Source organism: Mobula birostris, chromosome 9 (assembly GCF_030028105.1).
Source record: "Mobula birostris isolate sMobBir1 chromosome 9, sMobBir1.hap1, whole genome shotgun sequence".
NCBI lineage: Eukaryota > Metazoa > Chordata > Chondrichthyes > Myliobatiformes > Myliobatidae > Mobula > Mobula birostris.
This window is the reverse complement of record NC_092378.1, coordinates 76,723,536-76,746,441: the sequence shown is the minus strand read 5'-3', so window position 1 is coordinate 76,746,441 and position 22,906 is coordinate 76,723,536. Positions and strand designations below refer to the sequence as shown.

Below are 22,906 nucleotides of genomic sequence, written 5' to 3'. Positions count from 1 at the left end.
AAACCCTCAGCACATCATACCTGGTTTTCTGGTACAGGCCTGGGTCACCAGACTTGAATGCCACAGATCTAGCCTTCAGCAGACAACATACCTCCTGGTTCATCCACGGTTTTTGGATTAAGAATGTACAGTAAGTCTTTGTAGCCACACACTCATCCACACAGGTTTTAATGAAATCAGTAACAACTGCAGCATTCTCATCCAGGTTCGAAGGTGAATCCCTGAATACAGTCCAGTCCACCGATTCAAAGCAGTCCTGTAGACACTCCTGTGCTTCCCTTGTCCATACCTTCTTGGTCCTCACTACTGGTGCTGCAGTCTTCAGTCTCTGCCTATACTCAGGGAGTAGAAATACAGCCAGGTGACCAGCCTTCCTGAAGTGAGGGCATGGAATAGCACGGTAGACATTCTTGATGGTGGTGTAGCAATGGTCCAGTGTGTTGTTTCCTGTGGTATTGCAAGTGATCTGTTGATTGTAGTTGCTTAGTGAATTTTTTTCAGACAGGACTGGTTAAAATCTCCCAAAATGATAGTGAAGGCCTTAGGGTGCACTGTTTCGTGCATGTTGATCCCATTACTCAGATCAGCTAAAGCCTGCTTGGCATTGGCCTGCGGTGGAATGTAAAATGCTACCAGAATGACCCCGGGGAACTCCCATGGTAGGTAAAAAGGATGGTACTTTACTGCTAGATATTCCAGGTCTGGTGAGCAGAATTGGGACAGCACTGATATATTTGTGCACTAAGAAGAGCTGATCATGAGGCATACTCCTCCACCTCTGCTTTTGAGAGACTCTATAGATCTATCCTGACCGTGTAAACTCCTCAATCTGTATCGCTGCATCCGGTACGGAAGGGGTTAACCAGGATTCTGTGAAACAAAGGACACACGCGGTCCTAATATCCCTCAGAATCAGCACACTAGCTCTGAGATCATCGATTTTATTCACCAGAGACTGCATGTTTGCTAGCAAGATAGTTGGTATAGAGAGTTTAAAATCTCGTTTCCTTAAATGCACTTGTAAGCCCGAGCTACAGCCATGCTTCCTTTGTGGTATCCTACATGGGCGCTTCCAACCACAGATGGTGTTGTTTCTGTCAGTTTTTAGTAGTGACAGTTCCTTTAAATGCATTAAGACATCTTTGTTCACTGTACTGACCTTGGAAGTGAATAAAAGGGACTAAGATCAAAATGGAAAAGATATGACTGTTGCCTGTCACTTAAATTCTTCATCCTGATCCCACGCTGAACTCTGACTCAGGGCCTCCTTCATCGCTCGAATGATCCTCAGCATAAACTCAAGGAATAGAACTATCTTTCAAATTGGCCACAGTAAAGAATTTAACAACCTTAAATAATTAGCTTTTTCATCTTTATATGTAGATCATATTCCCATGATTTTCCTTTAGGGCTTTCAGTCATATCTTCCAACCTGTATCCACTCCAAGCACATGTTCCATCTTTCAGCCAGCGCTATCACTGACGTCATTTAACTTCTTCTAATCTCCACCCCATCACAGAATATTTCTCCTTGCACCTGCCCTTCCCCACCATTTAAAACTTATTTAATTATTCTCATGAACTATCAATTCAATATTAACTCGTTTTTCAGCTTTACTCCAAAAATGGAATTTGATTGCTAATACATGTTTCCAGCAGTCCCTGCTAACATTTAAGCCATTAGCTAATCTTCAAAGGCAATTACAATACTTTGCCTAAAAGTACAAACCTTGTGGATCACTACGAGAAGACAACAACTCAATAGCACCTGGCCAACCAAAACTAATTTAATCTGGATGAGATAATTAGTTCACACAATATACAAGGCTAAAATAAGGGAATGGATTTTTCAAGAACTTACTTGCATTGTGCATGATAATATTTGATTAGATTCTGAAGTAGATCCACGCCTTTTTTTGTCTTGATTTCATTCACCTTAATGAGATACTAGCCAAGGAAAGACAAAGAAATGGAATGAGTATGTTTAATACCTACAAGTAATTTCTCCAATCAGCAATAATGCTTAACAATTAATTATTAGTGTATACACATATTATAAATTCATATACATAATAATAAAGAACTCTTGTTCCTGGTTTCTGTTACAAATAATTAAACTAGATTGAAAAAATAATGGAAACACGAGGACATCTGCAGATGCTGGAATTTCAAGCAACACACATAGAAGTTGCTGGTAAACGCAGCAGGCCTGGCAGCATCTCTAGGAAGAGGTACAGTCGACGTTTCGGGCCAAGACCCTTCGTCAGGACTAACTGAAAGAAGAGCTAGTAAGAGATTTGAAAGTGGGAGGGGGAGTGGGAGATCTGAAATGATAGGAGAAGACAGGAGGGGGAGGGATGGAGCCAAGAGCTGGACAAAAGGGATGTGGGACAGGAGGCCTGGGGAGAAAGAAAGGGGGGAGGAGGGAAAATAATGCACACAAGACTGCAGAAACAGAAAATTCACAGGAAAGCACTGGCTAATAATCTAATCTAGAATTGTCATCATAGTGCAGTGTTTCCCAACCTTTTATCCCAACGCCCCACTTAGGCACAACATACTTTACAGCACCCCCATAGTATAAAAACATGGCTACTATATGCTGACATGAGAAAAAATTATTGTGCTTTAAATTTTTATTTATCTTTAAACCTAGCTTGCACAATACCTGTGCACTGTACAGCCACTTTGATATCAATGTGATCCTTGAGCTTGACAGTATTTAAGCAACAGTTGAAATATCTGGTTTAAGCTGTGACAGCAAAAACCTCAAGTCCCAACGCATAAAAATATCCCAGCGGTTTCTGATTTCTGCTAGTATGTGGTTCACTGCATTGAAGCCTCTTTCAACAAGGTAGGAGGATGGAAAGGCAATGAAAAGCAGTTCAGCTCTTCTCCAAAGACCAGTGTAGCCACATATCCCCAAAGCCAATATTTTCAAAAAGCATTTTTGCTTCTTCATCATTCTGAATTTCCATAATTTCTTCTTGCAAGCTCTCTTCCTGTTCTATTTTGCAAAGAAATGGGTTATTTACCAAGTCTGGAATTTCTAGGTCATTCAAATCCTTGAAATAATTCTGAAAATCCTTCTTCAGTGACTGCAGGTGTAAGCAGTACTCTTGCAAATCACCATCTATGAAAGAGAGGGCCGACTTTCCATGCAGGGAAACTGTGAGAACATTCTTCTCCCAATGTTTTGCTTCTATATTTCCAATTTTCCAATAAAAGTAGACACTGCACTTTTTGCCTGAATTCATATTTTGAATGTTCATTTTGTCATACAGATTGGCTACATATGCCACACCTCCATGTAGAAGTTCAATCCTGTTTCCCAAGCTATTGTCAACTTTGAGCAAAAATTCATAGTGTCAAAAAGATCAAGAAAACGTTTTAAGCAGCAGCCTTTTGACAGCCAAAGTACTTCAGTGTGAAGAAACAAGCGTTCAAACTTTTCATCGTTATCTTGGCATAACTGGAGAAATATTCTCCTATTTAACAGATGAGCTTTAATTTTGCTGATAGCAGATATTACAACAGTCATTCTTGAAAAAGGTTGCTGGCTAAGGTTTTTGGCTGCAAGATGTTGACGATTAATTACACAATGGATTGCAAACAGACTCCGAATGGCGACCTGACATATAGTCATAGTCATAGCCATAGTCATACTTTATTGATCCCAGGGGGAAATTGGTTTTCGTTACAGTTGCACCATAAATAATAAATAGTAATAGAACCATAAATAGTTAAATAGTAATATGTAAATTATGCCAGTAAATTATGAAATAAGTCCAGGACCAGCCTATCGGCACAGGATGTCTGACCCTCCAAGGGAGGAGTTGTAAAGTTTGATGGCCACAGGCAGGAATGACTTCCTATGACGCTCTGTGCTGCATTTTGGAGGAATGAGTCTCTGGCTGAATGTACTCCTGTGCCCACCCAGTACATTATGTAGTGGATGGGAGACATTGACCAAGATGGCATGCAACTTAGACAGCATCCTCTTTTCAGACACCACCGTGAGAGAGTCCAGTTCCATCCCCACAACATCACTGGCCTTACAAGTAGGTTTGTTGATTCTGTTGGTGTCTGCTACCCTCAGCCTGCTGCCCCAGCACACAACAGCAAACCTGATAGCACTGGCCACCACAGACTCGTAGAATGTCCTCAGCATCGTCTGGCAGATGTTAAAGGACCTCAGTCTCATCAGGAAATAGAGACAGCTCTGACCCTTCTTGTAAACAGCCTCAGTGTTCCTTGACCAGTCCAGTTTATTGTCAATTCACATCCCCAGATATTTTGTCATCCTCCACCATGTCCACACTGATCCCCTGGATGGAAACAGGGGTCACCGGTACCTTAGCTCTCCTGAGGTCTACCACCAGCTCCTCAGGCTTTTTCACATTAAGCTGCAGATAATTCTGCTCACAACATGTGACAAAGTTTCCTACAGTAGCCCTGTACTCAACCTCATCTCCCTTGCTTATGCATCCAACTATCGCAGAGTCATCCGAAAACTTCTGAAGATGACAAGACTCTGTGCAGTAGTTGAAGTCCAAGGTGTAAATGGTGAAGAGAAAGGGAGACAAGACAGTTCCCCGTGGAGCCCCAGTGCTGCTGATCACTCTGTCGGACACACAGTGTTGCAAGCACACGTACTGTGGTCTGCCAGTCAGATAATCAAGAATCCGTGACACCAGGGGAGCATCCACCTGCATCGCTGTCAGCTTCTCCCCCAGCAAAGCAGGGCGGATAGTGTTGAACACACTGGAGAAGTCAAAAAACATGACCCTCACAGTGCTCGCTGGCTTGTCCAGGTGGGCGTAGACACGGTTCAGCAGGTAGACGATGGCATCCTCAACTCCTAGTCGGGGCTGGTAGGCGAACTGGAGGGGATCTAAGTGTGGCCTGACCATAGGCCGGAGCAGCTCCAGAACAAGTCTCTCCAGGGTCTTCATGATGTGGGAGGTCAATGCCATCGGTCTGTAGTCATTGAGGCCGCTGGGGCGTGGCACCTTCGGCACAGGGACGAGGCAGGACGTCTTCCACAGTACAGGAACCCTCCGGAGCCTTAGGCTCAGGTTGAATACATGGCGAAGTACTCCACATAGCTGAGGGGCACAGGCTTTGAGCACCCTGGTACTGACACCATCCGGTTCTGCAGCCTTGCTTGGGTTGAGACGTTTCAGCTGTCTTCTCACCTGTTCAGCCGTGAAGCCCACCGTGGTGGTTTTGTGTGGGGGAGGGGTATAGTCATAAGAGCAGGGTGGGAGACTGTGAGGAGGGGTAGGAGGGGAGAGTGGAATATGTGTTGATTGGGGGCCGACAACAGATGGCTCATGTGATGGCTCATATACAGTGCTCCTTCTAGTGCACAAGAAATCACGTTCCTAACCAGAATACTTTTACCCTCAATATACACTTTGAGCTCATTGCAGATTGAACCTCTGTTGAAATTTATTTTTAACCTTTTACAAAAGAGAATCTCTTCATAAACATTTCCATTTTTTCAAAAAACATACATATACCATTTGCAATGTCTTGCTGTCTCATACAGTTGACTCATCCAGTTGTATCCCAAATTCTGTTTCTTTTTTTGCAGCTCTGTGCATAGTTGATACTCAATGTCTTCACTCATTTCATCAATACAACAAGCTACAGGGTTATTATGCAGAGGAACTGATTGTAAAATACTGATATCCATTTTGTGAACAGTGGTGAGCATTTCTGATACAGCAGGCGTTATTAATCTTTCACTGTACTATCATTTTGGAAATGTTATGAAGAGCTATGAGACCACTATCAAGGTCATTTTTAGCTTTCTTGTCAAGTGATTCGAGTGTGCAACACTTTTCAAATGCTTCTTGCATCTTCTGGAACTGAGTAATACCATAAGTACCCTTCTCAGGGCATCTTCTACGGAAGTGCTCCTACAATCTTGATGGTTTTATTGCTTCATTAGACAGTATAGTATTACAAATAAGACAAATAAATCTGACGGGAACAGAATAAAACTGTACTCCAGGTATTTAGCATTGTATTTAACACTTCCTTTAGTTTGTTTCTTAGGATTAGAATTCAAGGCTTCACCTTCAGACTCATAGAGATTGTGCCATATGTATTTATCCATCATTAACGGGGCTAAATTCAAATTAAAAGTTAACACAAACTGGGAATGCCTATCAGATGTTGATGAGGGCAGTGAGTTGACATGGTCTGTCAGGTCTTAGATCTCAAGTCTCAAGTTAGGGTGCTGCACACTGCGCCCCTCCGCCAAGAATCTTGAATGCCTCCGACGACTTCTATTTCCCCTAACACCCCTTTAGGACACGCAACCTACCTTGTTGGGAATCACTGCTATAATGGATTGCAGTTAGATGGGACACATCATGACCGGTACATTTAAGTTCATTAAGTGGCTGTCCCAGTTAGCTCAAGTTTCAAAAAAAACAGTTAAAAAGATACTTAAAGTCCATTTGAATTGGTAACAAATTATGTATTTAAATGAAATACACAACAAACTACAATAGTTAGTGACAGAGTAATTCAGTGTATGCTGGTGTGTTCTTTTGATTCACTGTAAATAAACAAAATCAGCACAGACACCTAGTGTAGATAATGGACTGCCTTCATACAATGCTTTGAACGACTGCATCCTCCAAATCTTCATTACATTGTAACATTTAAGATGACTGTCAATACCATCAGATTGTTCGCAGTTCCTAATTTGAAATAGTAAAATAATCTTTTTTTCACTCCCAGCCATTTCTGGCATCTCTAAGCATGAATACTTAAAACTGCAGTGAGTAAAACAGTTTTGAATTGTCTTACTACTTATTTCTCGCCAACTATCAGTGGTAAAAATCACTCCTTTTGAACACAAACACATGCAAATGACACGAGGTACACATTCCTTTATCTGAAATTCTGAAATCCAAAAAGCTCCAAAAACCGAAGTTTTTTCACCAACAGCTGACGTCACCCAGCACCAGCAAAGGCCACCAGACTTTAGTTGTGGCTCAGTGCTCGTACTGGTTACACGCTGATATTTTGAGTTCACTGTTGACTTTGTGTTTAATTTCACTATGAAAATGTCAAAAAGAGCTGCAGATACCCCTATGGGTAACAATGAGAAAAAGAGAAGGAATCTTCTCTATCAATAACACAGAAAGTGGAGTTATTGCAGAAGCTTGATTGTGGTGTGTTTACGGCGTCTACTGAAGAAAATAGTGTCGGAACTACCACTGTATATGATTTAAATAAACAGAAAGACAAGTTACTGAAGTTTTATAGTGACAGTGACGTTCTACATTTATTCCAATAAGTCATTTACCATATGTTTGATTCGGTTCATTTGAAGCTATATATTTTTATGTTTTATTGAATGCTTTTGTTGGAAATAAAATTTCTTCTTGTCATACAGTATAACAATTATTTACATAGTATTTACATTGTATTAGGTATTATAAATAATCTAATGTCGCGTTCTTTTCAAGGCGGTTAGCCCACCTTTGGTCCCCACCTGGCACTCAGCTCTCACCTGTGGCTCCCCGTAGCTGTTTGCATGCGACAGTGGCCACACCCCGGGCAGCGGTTTCGACAAGCCAGCTAAACCAGGTGAGGGTAGCCGACGGGTCTCAAACCCTCGGTGAGATAGGGAGTTGTCTATCCCAGCATGTGAAGACAGTCGCCAGTGGATTGAGCAGATGAGACCAATGGAAGGTCCAACGGTTAAGAAGGCAGGCTCTGCAAGCGTCGTGGATCGTGTAGAGCATGACAAGACACAGAAGACGTCCTGGTCATCCACTGCGCCTAGTCCCATCTCCAGTTGTTTCGACTCTGTCTTGCCACTGGATCCAGATGGGAATTGGAGAGAGTGAGGCCGACGCTGCGCAACTCTCCCTCACTTAAATCCAAACCATGCACTAGTCTCGACACCATCATCATTATAATGGTGTCGAGGTCTTCATCGACGACAACGATGGATGAACAACATAAGTAATCTAGAGATTATTTAAAGTGTACGGGAGGATGTGTGTAGGTTTGGTGCGCCACTGGGTCCTGAAGTTCACTGCACTGAGACAGGTTAAATAAGGGACTTGAGCATATGTGTTTTCTGGTATTGCGGGGGTGGGGGGGGGGGGGGTCTGAAATCCAAAAAATTCTGAATTCCAAAATGAAACTGGCCCCAAGGATTTCAGATAAGGGATTGTGGACCTGTATTTAGAAACTTCGCTCTAAGCACCATTTAGAGTCTAACAGGCACACAAGTGTATGCGTCTGATGTTAGTTAGAAACTGTTTGGCTACAGTCTCCTCCCCCAGTTAAGTGGCATAGTGTCTAAATAAATAAAGGGAATCCCAGCTATTTTCTCAATGACTTTATGTTCTTTAAGATTTGTCCCAAGTAGCAGCTCTGCCTATTAACCGATGGCCCAATTAACCAGAATCAACACTACTTTCAGCAAAGCAGTGCTACAGTCCAATCCAAAAATCGTTCAACCCTTGGTTGAGAAAACCAAAACTAAGGAATGGCTCTTTCAAAGATGCACCTTCAATCAGTACACACAGTTCAGAATATCCTTTAATAAAATTACATAATCTGATATGATTTCTTTTTAATTAAAAACACACATCAATCCAATTTATAATGCTGCATGCCAAGGTTACAGAATATGTTGAAAAATGGACTCAATTCCCCAGAGAATTAGCTAAAAAAGATTACCTTTATCTGTCACACGTACAGTGAAATATCAAAACATACAGCGAAATGCATCACGTCCACAACAAAAAAAGGACTAAGGATGTGCTAGGGGCAGCCTGCAAGTGTCGCCATCTTTCTGGCACCACCACAACTTACCCACAACTTATTAACCCTAACACATACATCTTTGGAATGTGGGAGGAAAGCAGAGCACCTGGAGGAAACCCACACAGTCACGTAAGATCATACAAACTCCTAATAGACAGCAGTAGGCTTTAAGACCCGATCACTGGCACCGTTGGCGTAATGCTAACCACTACGCTCAGGTGCTGCGTCCCTGCTGAGGCATCTACCACCGTCTTATCTAGTTGTCTTCTTTTGCAAAGGAGGAGCATTAACCAGAATCACTGCTTGGGATCCATCAGACTTGCAGGTTTACTCATTTCACAAGGTATTCAATCATTCAAAACATGAATAAGCCTTTACTTCTCTTGCTAATCCTGAGAATATAGTCTCATCTGCCCCTGAATCACACCATTCTTCCAGCATGGTCACAGGTGTGCCCTTCTACTGGGAAGCCAGCTTCCAGCCTGCCTTGCTCAGTACAGTTTGGAACAGCACAGTGCTTCTCCTATAGCAAGCAGCTGGCAGCAATCATACTTGAATTCACTTACTATCAAAGCCGTCACCCATACAAAAAAGATCCAAGTATGTGCTCAAAGCCCATTTGAAGAGAAAGTATAGTTCAAAGCAGAGAAAAGCATTTAGGATGATAATGAGAATCTTGAAGCCATACATCCAGAGCACACAAGCTCCTGTGCAAGTGGTGAACCACCTAACAAATTATCCATCAGCCAGTACCTACAACATCTGTTGTCCCCACATAGGCATTATTAACTACCTCAGAAAATGTAAAACTAGAATGAAGTAATTTCTTCTTGAGTGGTAGATGTTGAGTGGATGTTGAATGGGTGGGGGAGAGAAGATCTAGGACCAGAGGCATCTCTTTAGCCAGGGGGTGGTGAGTCTGTTGAATTCATTGCCACAAACATTTGTTGAGGCCAAGTCATTGGGTATATTTAAAATGGAAGTTGATTGGTTCTTAATCAGTAATAGTGTCAAAGGTTACGTGGAGAAGGCAGGATAATAGAGTTAAGTGGGGGAAAAAACAGCCATGATAGAATAGAGTGGCAGACGATGGACCGAATAGCCTAATTCTGCTTCTTTCTCTTATGGTCTTGATCCTGAGGAACTGCCTAAATAGAAGAAAATATCTGGGATCTATTAAAAATAAAAAATATTTGAAAAGAATTTACATTTAAAGAAATACTACAAATGTTTGTAAAAACGCATACTTAGAAACAAGTAAATGCACTTAAACCAACCAAATCAAATCCAAATAATACCTCTCTCTTGCAGCTATTTCCTCCCAGTGATTGCAAATGCAATCACGATTTGGCTGACATATGCTCAGTCAGCAGGTTCCTGGCCTAACATCTGAAAAACTTGCACTCTATTGGGATTACACCAACCAACAGCAATGACAGCATTGCGGATGAACCTAATATTAACTTATGCCAGTAAAAAACCTCAGTGGACTTGGCAAAGAAATGTGGGTAAACCCAACACACCCCAGTATTTGACCATAATCAAACTTTTGAAAAGTTACTGATACACAAAGTGAATTTTCTCTACAGATCTAACTTCCTGTGTTTGCACTTTGCAGCAATGTGTCTTTTTCCTCCCCCCCATCTGTTCCCACTATTTTTCCACTTACAAAGATTACTTAGAGGTCGAGCACAGTCACAGGCCCTACCAACCCAATGAGCTTACAGCGCCCAATGTGCTGTATATTTTGCGTCTATATTTTTCCACCAAAAAATCAAGCAAAAAATATGAAGCAAAACGGTCTGCACACTGAACTGTTCTCACAACCTATGGACTCACTTTCAAGGAGTCTTCATCTCCTGTTCTCAATATTTATTGCTTATTTATTAATTTTTTTTGTATTTGCACATATTGTAATCGCTTGCACATTTGGTTGCTTGTTCATCTTGCTCTAAGTAGATTTTAATTGAGTCAATTGTGTTTCTTTGTATTTATTGTGAATGCTCTCAAGAAAAAAATCTCAGGAGTAGTTTTTGGTGACATATATGCACTTTGATAATAGATTTTCTTTGAACTGGTGCCATGCTACTGCTTAGCAGAAGAGGTCTAAAGCTATTTCAGTTTAAATATAAAGTATATCCTCCACCCACTGAACGTTTCTGCATTTCAAAAAATCAAAAACTTGCCAAGAACTTTTGCACATCTGGAGGTTATGTCACAATAACACTGCTTTAGAGACAGACTTTCATGAAATGTCTAACCTCACACATCTGGAGCTGAAATACCCGTCGCTCCTTTTCCATTTCTTCTGCAATTTCAGCTCCTGTAATTTCAGTCCGAATCATCCCATGCTGCTTTGCATGCTCTCGTTTCTCTTTTTCAATTTTAGCACTGTAACAGAGGTGAGATTTTTTCCCAAATTTCTAATATATATAGAATAACGAAATTTCCAACAGATCACTAATAATTTCCCAAAACGTTATACTATTTCATTCTGCAACAAATACTAGATAAGTCTTCAAAATATATAATACATCATGTACACAATTTCAGCAGCATCTATATGGTAGAGCATCACCAACCTCCATTGTACACAATCAGATCCTAAATTACCGGTAAACATTAGTTTAACATATGCATTTCACTGTACAATCCTAGGATGGTGGTATTTGACAACCTTAATTCAATCTTATAACATTGAATCACAGTGGATTTAATTTAGCTTTTTTGACACTGATCAACAGAAAAAGACTCTTTCATGTCAAAGTGAAAACAGATCTCAAAGCCAAATTAAAGCCACTGTGATTTAATGTTGTAAAACAATAAGACATGAAAACTTCCATTGGTGGGGGGGAGGGGGGGGGGAATACCTTTTATAAGCACTGTACCTGGCATTTTATTCCAAAGTAAAATATTCCAGCCACAGGGGTACTACAAAGCATTCAATACACAGACTAAGTTCATGTTTTGTTCTACTGTAGAAAAGATTAATTATTGCTAATGAAAAGAACCAAATAGCAGAATAAGGAATAAATTTTTGTTCAGTCTGTGTATTTGGTCTCTTAGTCTGTACATTGAATTAAATTAAAATAATTTCATGCTCCCTTAAAAGTATGTTTAATGAAACAGTCTCTCAAGGGAGGAAAATGAAAAATAAAAACAAGAATCAACAAAAAGGCAAATATCATTTGATTAAGAATAATATTCTTTTACCCCTTGGTGAGGACTACATTACAGCACATTCTCTAAATGCAATCAGACATCGCTGGTTCCATTCTTGTTCCTCACCATGCCACAACACACATCAACCTTCCACCCACAAGGGGTCAAGAGCAAAGTAAAAGTTAATTAAACAAAAGTAGAGAAATATAGAAACCAAAAGGAACAGGCAGAAAGCATCAGAAATGCAAATAAAATCAAGAGAATTTTCCATGAGGTGTCCTGCAAAATTAATCAATGATACAATTTATCATTGTGTAGTGATTTTAATATTGTAGTAACATTCCAGATTTTGCAAACTTAGCAGAGGCACATCAGAACAAATGGTCAAAAGCTTAAGAGATGAGTTTAAGGAGTATTGAAAGGAAGATAAAGCACTCAACCAGATGGCTTGAGATGTGTCTATTTTAATGCAAGGAATACCATAAATAAGGCAGATGAATTTAGAGTGTGGATTAATACATGGAACTATGAGGTTGTGGCCATTACAGAGACTTGGATGCTTCAGGCTTTAGATGTTTCAAAAAGGACATGGAGGGAGGTAAAAGAGGTGGGGCTGTGGCATTGCATGGATAGTGTCACAGCTGCAGAAAGGGAGGAAGTCACGGAGGGATTATCTACTGAGTCAGTGTGGGTGGAAGTCACAAACAGGAAGGGGGCAATAACTCTACTGGGAGTTTTTTATAGACCCTCCAATGGTAAGAACATCGAGGAGCAGATAGGGAGGCAGTTTTCCAGAATGGTACAACAAGAATAGGGTTGTTGTGATGGGTGATTTTAACTTTCCTACTATTGACTGGCATCTCCTTACAGCAAGGGGCTTAGATGGGGTGGAGATTGTTAGGTGTGTTCAGGAAGGTTTCCTGACACAATATGTAGATAAGCCAACTAGAGGTAAGACTGTACTTGATCTGGTATTGGGAAATGAACCTGGTCAGGTGTCAAGATCTCTCAGTGGGAGAGCATTTTGGAGGTAGTAATCACAACTCTATCTCCTTTACTATAGCACTGGAGAGGGACAGTAGCAGACAATTTGGGAAAACAATTGGGGTAGGGGTAAATATGATGCTATTAGGCAGGAACTTGGGAGCATAAATTGGGAGCAGATGTTTTCAGGGAAATGCACGGCAGAAATGTGGCAAATGTTCAGGGAACATCTGCATGGAGTACGGCATAGGTATGTCCCATTAAGGGAGAGAAAGGATGGTAGGGTAAAAGAACCACGGTGTACAAGGGATGTAGATAATCTTGTTAAGAAGAAAAGGTAACAAAAGGTGACTAGGTTCTAATAGAGCTCTAGAAAATTACAGTGTTGCCAGGAAGGAGCTTAAGAATGAAATTAAGAGAGCTAGAAGGGGCCATGAGAAGGTCTTGGCAAGCAGGATTAAGAAAAACCCCAAGGCATTCCACAAATATGTGAAGAGCAAGAGGATGAACTGTGTAAGAATAGGACCAATCAGGTGCAAGAGTGGAAACGTATGCATGGAGTCGGAGGAGGTAGCAGAGATACTTAATGAATACTTTGGTTCAGTATTCACCAGGGAAAAGGCCCTTGGTAATTGTGGGGATGACTTTCAGTAGACTGAAACGCTTGAGCATACAGACATCAAGAAAGAGGATGTACTGGAGCTTTTCAAAGGCTTTTCAAAAGTTGCTGAGACTGGATAAGGTATGGTCTAGGCTATTGTGGGAAGCAAGGGAGGAGATTGCTGAGCCTCTGGCGATGATCTTTGCATCATCAATAGGGACCAGAGAAGTACCGGAGGATTAGAGGATTACAAATGTTGTTCCCTTGTTTAAGAAAGGGAGTAGGAATAATCCAGAAAATTATAGACCAGTGAGTCTTACTTCAGTGGTGGGCAAGTTGTTGGAGAAGATCCTGAGAGGCAGAATTTATGAACATTTAGAGAGAAATAATCTGATTAGGAATAGTCAGCATGGCTTTGTCAAGGGCAGGTCCTGCCTTATGAGCCTGATTGAATTTTTTGAGTATGTAACAAAACACATTGATGAAGTTAGAGAAGTGGAAATAGTGTATATGGATTTCAGTAAGGCATTTGATAAGGTTCCCCATGCAAGGCTCATTCAGAAAGTAAGGAGGCATGGAATCCAAGGAGTCCTTGGCTTTGTGGATCCAGAAATGGCTTGACCACAGAAGGCAAACAGTAGTTGTGGATAGTTCGTATTCTGCATGGAGGTTGGTGACCAGCGGTGTTCCACTCTGGGATCCATTCTGTGACCTCCTCCTCCTTCTTGTGATTTTTATATATGAACTGGATGAAGGACGGGGGGGGGGGGTTAGTAAGTTTACTGATGACACAAAGGATAGTGGATAGTCTGGAGGGTTGTCAGAGGTTACACTGGGGTATCAATATGATGCAGTACTGGGCAGAGGAGAGGCAAATGGAGTTCAATCCAGCTAAGTGTGAAGTAGTTCATTTTGGAAGATCAAATTTGAAGCAGAATATAAGACTAATAATAAGACCCTTGACAGTGTGGAGGATCACAGAGATCTGGGGGTCCACATCTACAGGATACTCAAAGCTGCTGCGCAGCGCAGGTTGACAGTTTTGTTAAGAAGGCGTATGGTGTGTCAGCATTCATCAACCATGGGATTGAGTTCAAGAGCTGTGAAGTAATGTTACAGTTACATAAGATCTTGGTTACACCAACTTGAAGTAGTGTGTTCAGTTCTGGTCACCTCACTACAGGAAGGATATGGATACAATAGAAAGAGTACAGAGGAGATTTACAAGGATGTTGCCAGGATTGGAGAGCATGCCTTATGAGAATAGATTGAGTGAACTTAGCCTTTTCTCCTTGGAGCGACGGAACATGAAAGATGACCTGATAGAGGTGTATAAAATGATGAAATGCATTGATCGTGTAGATAGCCAGACACTTTTTTCCAACGCTGAAATGGCTAACACAAGTTTCAAGTTGCTTGCAAGTAGGTACAAGGGGAATGTCAGAGGTAAGCTTTTCGCACAGAGAGTGGTGGGTGCGTGGAATGCACTGCCAGTGATGGTGGTAGAGGTGGATACAATAGGGTCTTTTAAAAGACTCTTAGATAAGTACATGGAGCTTAGAAAAATAGAAGGCTATGCAGTAGGGTAATTCTAGGCAGTTTCTAGAATAAGTTACATGGTTCGCACAACATTGTGGGCCAAAGGGCCTGTAATGTGCTGTAGATTTCTATGTTCTACGCTACTCATGGTGCTAGAGAGAAATTTCTTGGGCTTGCCCCACTGGCAACTGAAAAGATGGTTAGCAACAGGGAAACAATTCAAATTAGAGATGTGCAGGGTCTGAAAACTATAAAAGCTCAAAGATCACTGAAGGCTAGAGAGAAAATAAAAGGACACGTATACGGGGAATACAATTTTACTGTCCTCAATTGTCTACCGTAAGCACACATCATAGCTCTGAAGAATTTCCATTTGTTTCTTTTCATGAATTTTTATACAATGTTTTACAAACCTGCTTTTTAAGATAATTCTAAAAGTAAAGAAATAACTGATCTTCATCAGTGGCTTTTCTAACAGACACTCTTGCATAGTTTTCTTTACGGATACTGTAGACACTATATGCACATAATTATTTGTATATTAAGTATATTGTGGGTGTCACTAGAATTCCTTACAGCATTTATTGTTCATTCCTAAATGACTCCTCAATTGAGGGATCGTTAATAGGTATCAGGAATTAGGTCTAGGAATTAGGACACTGGACAGTTTGGAATCCTATTAGTCAAATCGAGTAAGGATGAGCAATTTCTTGCCTTGAAGAATGTTAATGAATTAGCTAGTTTTTAAAAAATCTTTTATGTTATGGCTAGTATATTGTTACCATTGCAGAGGCAAAATTTTAATTATATTTAATTGCTTGAACTTCACTCAATCTCTATCACCCCATCAGCGAACTATTCCCATAACCTATGGACTCACTTTCAAGGACTCTTCATCCTATATTCTCTATATTTATTGTTTATTTATTATTACTTCCCTTTTTTCCTCTTTATTTTTGTATTTGTATAGTTTGTTGTTTTTTTTTGTACATTGTTTGTTGTGTCCCGTTGGATGAGGTCTTCCACTGATTCTATTGTGTTTCTTGTATTCACTGTGATTGCCGGCAAGAAAATGAATCTCACAGTTTTACATGGCAACAAATCTGTACTTTGATAATAGATTTACTTTGAATGTTAAATTCCCAGCTGCCATGGTGGAATTTAAACTTGTGTTTCTGAAACAATGTTCCAGAATGACCATTTTACTTCTTTCTTATATTATCATTCAAGGGATGTAAGCTTCGCAGGCTGAGCCAGTACTGAATCACCTCTCCCTAGTTGCTCCTGCGAAGGCAGTGGGGTGAGCTCCCTTCCTGAGACAGTGGATATTCTTTATTTTAACTTCTTTTTTTATATAATTCTTTATGATTGTTAAATGTTGTTTTTGTTGCATGTTGCACTCTGACCAACACACCACAGCAAATTCCTAACAGTTGGCCCTCAATTCGCATAACACTTCTTAGGAGAGTTCTAGGATTTTAGCTGAATGACAGTGAGAGAATAAAATACTGCAATTTTCTCCCAAAAAATATAAGATAGTTATTCCAAATGAGTCCAGGAAATACAGTGAAGTAACCACTAACATTTGTCTTGGGTTATAACTTAAAATAATTCTTAGTTTCCTCTCAAAAGAATGGAAGTACCTACAATTTTGTTTCATAATCCTTCCATGCCTTGTCAAAAGGCTTCTTCAGGTCCTGTAAAAAGGCAAAAAATGAATTAGAATACCAAAATTATTCACCACTGTAAAATCTAGAACATTCAAAATTCGAGACCAACTAGATCTAGAGGAAAATAACTTCTAGTTGAAATCTGCAATCCATTTACGTTTGAGTGGACAACATTATTTGGATCACTTGAGCTCATTTATCCAAATGATCTCCAAATTACAACAATTAAATCATCTTAGAATAAATACACAGATTTTGCTTCTACCTTCGAACCCAACAGTATAGATATGAGCTCCCTTTGTACCAAAAGTATTACAGAATTATCTTTGCATACAGTTACATGATGCATGTCTAAGACATTTACTTGCCAAGTTAAGAAGACAATGTCTTCCTCACCTTGCTTCATAATACCCATACAATATCTTAAGTTGCAACCAATATATTCTAAATGCTTTTAATGGATTAATGTTTATTTCTTTGCTTTCACTTAATGAATCTGCCTAGAGATATACTGCAAAGCCAACCCTACTTCAGACAAACCCAATTTTGCACATTTATATGAATGTAATAGAATAACTGTTCATGATGTGGCATTATGATTATAATATTTCCAGTTCTATCCTTTTCAGTGTCTGACCAATACTAATTTTTATTCTCAACAGACAACTTACATATTCATTTGCAATTTTATTTAGCAATATCTCAGAGGACTCTAATTATATATGTCATTTTTACTCCCTTTGTGCTTAATGTTGAAAAATGTTCTATGTTTGTCGATAATGACTCCATATCAATACACATTTGTCTCAATTGAGGTACAACAAAGCTAGACATCAATTAATCCATTGCTTATATTTACCCATGTCAACCAATCACAATCTACTAGATTAATTTATTCAAACCATTATCTTTGCTATTCTATAACCTTGTTATAGTTTGTGCATTGGTGTCCTATGTCTGTTAATCCTATTGGAATCTCTATTACCTGAGCAACTACAAACTTCAAGCCTAAATATTGCTCCACACCATTTTAAGGCATGAAAGTAACTCTGTGGATCATCACAAAGCTGTTTACAGAACAGCACTGCTGTACTCACTTTATAACATGGTGCTGAAACTGCTATCTTCACGTGTGATGCTTTGTAAGTCTTTACAGCTGTCAAAATATAGCCTAACAAGAACGATCTCTGCAGCTGGCATTCACAGCGATCACCAGAGGGTGCTGCTACTAAATCATTGGTTGCTGCAATGATGGAAAGGTGAGTAAGTGTTTCCAAGGGGGGGGGGGGGTCAAATCACTCTGGACAGGCTTGTGAAGCACAGTACCCAAAGCAGGCATGTTCTTTGACAAAGTGACTTCCTAAGACTATAAGATATAGAAACAGAATTAGGCCTTTCAGCTCTTTGAGTCTGCTCCGCCATTCCATCATGGCTGATTTATTATCGTACTCAACCCCACTCTCCTGCTTTCTCCCCATACTAATCAAGAACCTATGAAACTATGTTTTCGATAGACCCAATGACTTGGCGTCCACGGCAATGAATTCCACTGATTCCTTCTTGTCTCTGTTCTAAAGGGATGTCCTTGTATTCTGAGGCTGTACCCTCTGCTCCTAGACTTTGCACTATAGAAGATATCCGCTCCATGAACACAAAATACTCTGCAGATGCTGGGGTCGAAGCAACACTCACAAACGCTGGAGGAACTCAGCAAGTCGGGCAGCATCCGCGGAAACAATCAGTCAACGGTTCAGCAGGGTTCCTGCCTGAAACGTTGACTGATCGTTTCCACGGATGCTGTCCGACCTGCTGAGTTCCTCCAGCGTTTGTGAGTGTTGCATCCCCTCCATGAGACAGGACAATGATAGTGAGCCAACTTACATTGACCAAATAATCAGTGCATCTTTGGACTGTGGAAGGAAACTGAAGCACCCAGAAGAAACCCTTGCAGACATAGGAAGAAACGTATAAACTTGCTTGAGGACTCCAGATGCCCCAATTTGTAATAGCGCATGCTAACCACTAAGCTTCTGTGGCATCCCTCTTCGGCACAATTTTGTGTGATCTCCCAAATGCAACGGCATGCAACAAACTGTTATGTACAGAGATCAGCAGCAGCAGCCGTCAAAGTTATCCTTTTGCCTGACCACCACAGGCAAAGTCATCAGTGCACATAATTAAGTTTGTAGGGCATTAACACATCTTAGTGAACATAGTTGGAACGGTCTGATTGCAAGCTTTAAGAGAATTTCAGCTATAAAATCCCAATTTTTCTGTAAGTAACTCACACAAAATGCTGGAGGAACACAGCAAGTTAGGCAAAAAAAAATGGAGGGAAGCAAACAGTCAATGTTTTGGACTGAGAACCTTCCTCCCCAGATGCTCCCTGACCTGTATGTTCTTCCAGCATTTTGTGTGCGTTACTGTGGATTTCCAGCATCTCCCATGTTTCCAGAATAACTAACTATAGCATTGTTGTTTTTTTTTAACACTAGGTTGAAAGTCTCATTAAAGATGAATTCTGCATCCTACTTCATTGCTGATTTCACTTGAGGGTTTCATCTTTGAAAAGAAAACTAGCTAGGGAGAATAAAAATTCATGGAAAAAAAAAGATGAACTAACTTTCAACACAATATTGCTTACCTGTCCATTCTTATGGTCATGTGGTTCTTTCAATTCCTCTTCCCCCACCCCTGCCTCCTCCCCCCAACATTTCAGTACTCCACTTTTGTCCCATATCCCAAGTGCTGGTAGGTTAACTGACTACCCAATACATAGTCAAATGGCAAAATAATCAAAAGAGCACATAGGATAGAATGAGCAACAGGAAAATAAGAAACACAAGAGATTTTGCAGATGCTGCAAATCCAACGCAACACACAAAATCCTGGCTCCATGACAACATACCGGACGCGGCGATACAGCTAGAGGGAATGACATCGTTTCGTGCGGACAGAGAGGCAGCTAGCTCCGGTAAGAGCCGAGGAGGAGGTCTGTGTGTTTATATAAACAAAGACTGGTGTGTGAACGCTACAGTAGCTGCTAAACACTAATCACTACTGGCTGAATTTCTCATTGTGAAATGCCAGCCGTTCTATCTGCTGAGGGAATTCACCATCATGTTTGTGGCAGCTGTTCACGTAGCTCCCAGTGCCAATGCTAAGGCTAATGCTAACGAAGCATTGGGAGGCCTACACGAAGCCATCAGTGAGCTACTGACCACACATCCTGACAGCTTTGCGGTGATTGCTGGGGACTTTAACCACACCAGCTTGAAGACTGTGTTCCCCAAATTTCTGCAATATGTGGATTTCAAAACCAGGGGAGACAACACACTGGACTTGGTTTATACCGACACACCACAGGCATACAAAGCAGCCCCCCGCCCCCATCTTGGCCACTCTGACCACATATCTGTCATGCTAACACCAGCATATAAACCACTGCTTAAACGTGTGAGAGCAGAGAAAAGAGAGATAAGGGTCTGGCCAAAAGGAGCAGCCTCAGCACTACAGGACTGTTTCTTGCACACAGACTGGGACATATTCAAAACAGCAGCCTCCTATGACGACCATACAGACATTGAGGAGTATGCGGAGGCAGTAATCAGCTACATAACCAAATGCACGAAGGATGTCACTATGATGAAAACCTTCACCGCACGTGGTCATAAAAAGCCATGGATGACAACAAAGGTGCGCTCACTACTGAAGGCCCGTGACACAGCCTACAGATCGGGGGACAGGAGTATGCTTCGCTCAGCCAGGTCTGCACTTTCACTGGGGATCAGGAAAGTGAAAAGGGCCTATGCGGGCAAAATACATGGACACTTCTGTGACACAGGTGACACCAGACGGATGTGGCAGGGAACTAAAGCTCTGACAGACTACAAGATCAGGCAGAAAACTGATGACAGCGACACCTCTCTACCAGACAGGCTTAACAATTTCTTTGCCCGCTTCGAAGCATCAAACACTACAGCAAGGGGGACAGCCAGTCCCTTTTTACCATCTGACCAGCCGGCTCCAATCATTGATCCAGAGCAAACATGGAGGACCCTTGCCAGGGTCAACCCACGAAAAGCGGGAGGTTCCTACAACACCTTGGACGTGTGCTCAAGGAATGTGCTGATGTATTAGCAGATGTCCTGACAGACATTTTCAACATCTCCCTTAGTCAAGCTATTGTCCCCACATGCTTCAAAACCTCCACAATCATCCCTGTAGCAAAGAAATCAGTTGTAGCCTGTCTGAATGATTACCGTCCCGTTGCCCTGACCCCCATAGTGATGAAATGTTTTGAACGGCTTGTCAAGCCTCATGTCACAGCCAGCCTCCCCTCATCGCTGGATCCTCTACAGTTTGCTTATCGTCCAAATCGCTCTACGGAGGACACAATATCCACCACACTGCATACAGTTCTCTCTCACTTGGACAACAAAGACACGTGTGCCAGAATCCTGTACATTGATTTCAGTTCAGCGTTCAATACCATCATCCCGCAGAGACTAGTAGAGAAACTGTCACTGCTTGGCCTTAGCACTGCTATGTGTCGCTGGATTCTGGATTTGACAGAGAGACCACAGTCAGTCCGTGTTGGCAGGAACATCTCTGACTCTATCACACTGAGCACTGGATCCCCACAAGGCTGTGTACTTAGCCCATTGCTGTTTACACTGCTAACACATGACTGTGCAGCCAGATTCAAGGAGAACCTGATCATTAAATTTGCAGATGATACCACAGTGGTGGGGCTCATCAGCAAAAATGATGAAACTATGTACAGGGAGGAGGTCAAACACCTAGAGAGCTGGTGCAGGGATAACAACTTGATGCTTAATGTCACCAAAACCAAGGAGATGATCGTTGATTTCAGACAGTCTCAGCCTGAACACACACCCCTCAGCATCAGCGGCTCCACAGTGGAGAGAGTGGAAAACATCAAGTTCCTTGGGGTGCAGATCTCGGACAATCTCACCTGGTCCAGGAACACCACTGGGATTGTGAAACGGGCCCAGCAGAGATTGCACTTTCTGAGGAAGCTTAAACAAGCATCACTCCCCACTAACATCTTAACTACATTCTAGAGGCGTGGTTGAGAGTGTGCTGACCTTTTGCATCACAACCTGGTACTCCAGCTGCAGTGCTGTCAACAAAAAAGCCTTGCAGAGGGTGGTCAGGGGAGTAGAGAAGGTTATTGGGGTCTCCCTACCTTCTGTCCAAGACCTCTTTCAGAGTCGATGCCTCCAGAAGACACTGTACATCATTAAAGACCCCTCACACCCTCTCCATGAACTGTTTGTTCTTCTGCCATCAGGCAAACGTTACAACAGCATCAAGACTAAAACCACAAGGCTACTAAACAGCTTCCTCCCACAGGCAGTCAGACTGCTAAATAGCTGATCCACCTGACTCTGCTTTGGACACTTTTAACTTGCACTGGACACTTATAACTGATTTTAACTGACATGTGGCTGTTGTGTTTTACTATTTATTGTTATGTTTATTATCTAGTGTTGTGTTTGTTATGTTACAATTGCACTGCCCCTGAGAAACACTGTCTCATTCTGCCCTGCAGAGCTGATGTATGGTTAGAATGACAATAAAGTTTTTTGAATCTTTGAATCTTTGAAAATGATGGAGGAACTCAGCAGGTCAAGCAACATCTCTGGAGGACATTTCAGGCCGAGGCCCACTATCAGGGAAATAGGAGAAAGGAAACCTGAGTCGTCCGCTGGGAATTGGTATGGACCCACAAAAGTGTCTTCCTTCCATATCACATTACTGTAAGTAATTAATATTGTGAATATGCAAGAGGAAAGAACTGGAACACTATCAAGACCTAACAGCTTCCAGAGTTAAAGAAAGTAAGAGCAAAACCTTGATGCATTAGAAAAAAATGAATTACAATTCTAAAATTATTGCTCACCTGGGAGGCAACGTAGATCATTGAAAATAGGAATAATGATTGAATGAGACAGAGTTAGGATACTAGAAGTTGGTATTGAGCTTGGTAGAAAAATAGAAGATTTAACAAAAGAACAAAGAGTGAAGCCTGGAGAGATATATTAGCATGATTGAGAGTTTCAGCAGAAAAGTGGTGATAATGTAAAATATGAAGGAAAAGTAGGAATCTCGATGA

General features: G+C 41.2%; 1 protein-coding gene across 3 annotated transcripts in view; it reads right to left on the bottom strand.

The window, feature by feature from the left end:
* Window positions 1-22,906, bottom strand: part of LOC140202842 (arf-GAP with SH3 domain, ANK repeat and PH domain-containing protein 1-like) — a 531,099-nt gene that overhangs the window by 235,098 nt on the left and 273,095 nt on the right. For all 3 annotated transcript variants that reach the window (XM_072268282.1, XM_072268281.1, XM_072268284.1), the window contains 3 exons: window positions 16,742-16,791; window positions 11,070-11,199; window positions 1,862-1,947 (listed from right to left, as the gene is read on the bottom strand). In XM_072268282.1, the coding sequence (XP_072124383.1) occupies window positions 1,862-1,947; window positions 11,070-11,199; window positions 16,742-16,791 (266 nt within the window). The remainder of the gene's footprint in view (window positions 1-1,861; window positions 1,948-11,069; window positions 11,200-16,741; window positions 16,792-22,906) is intronic.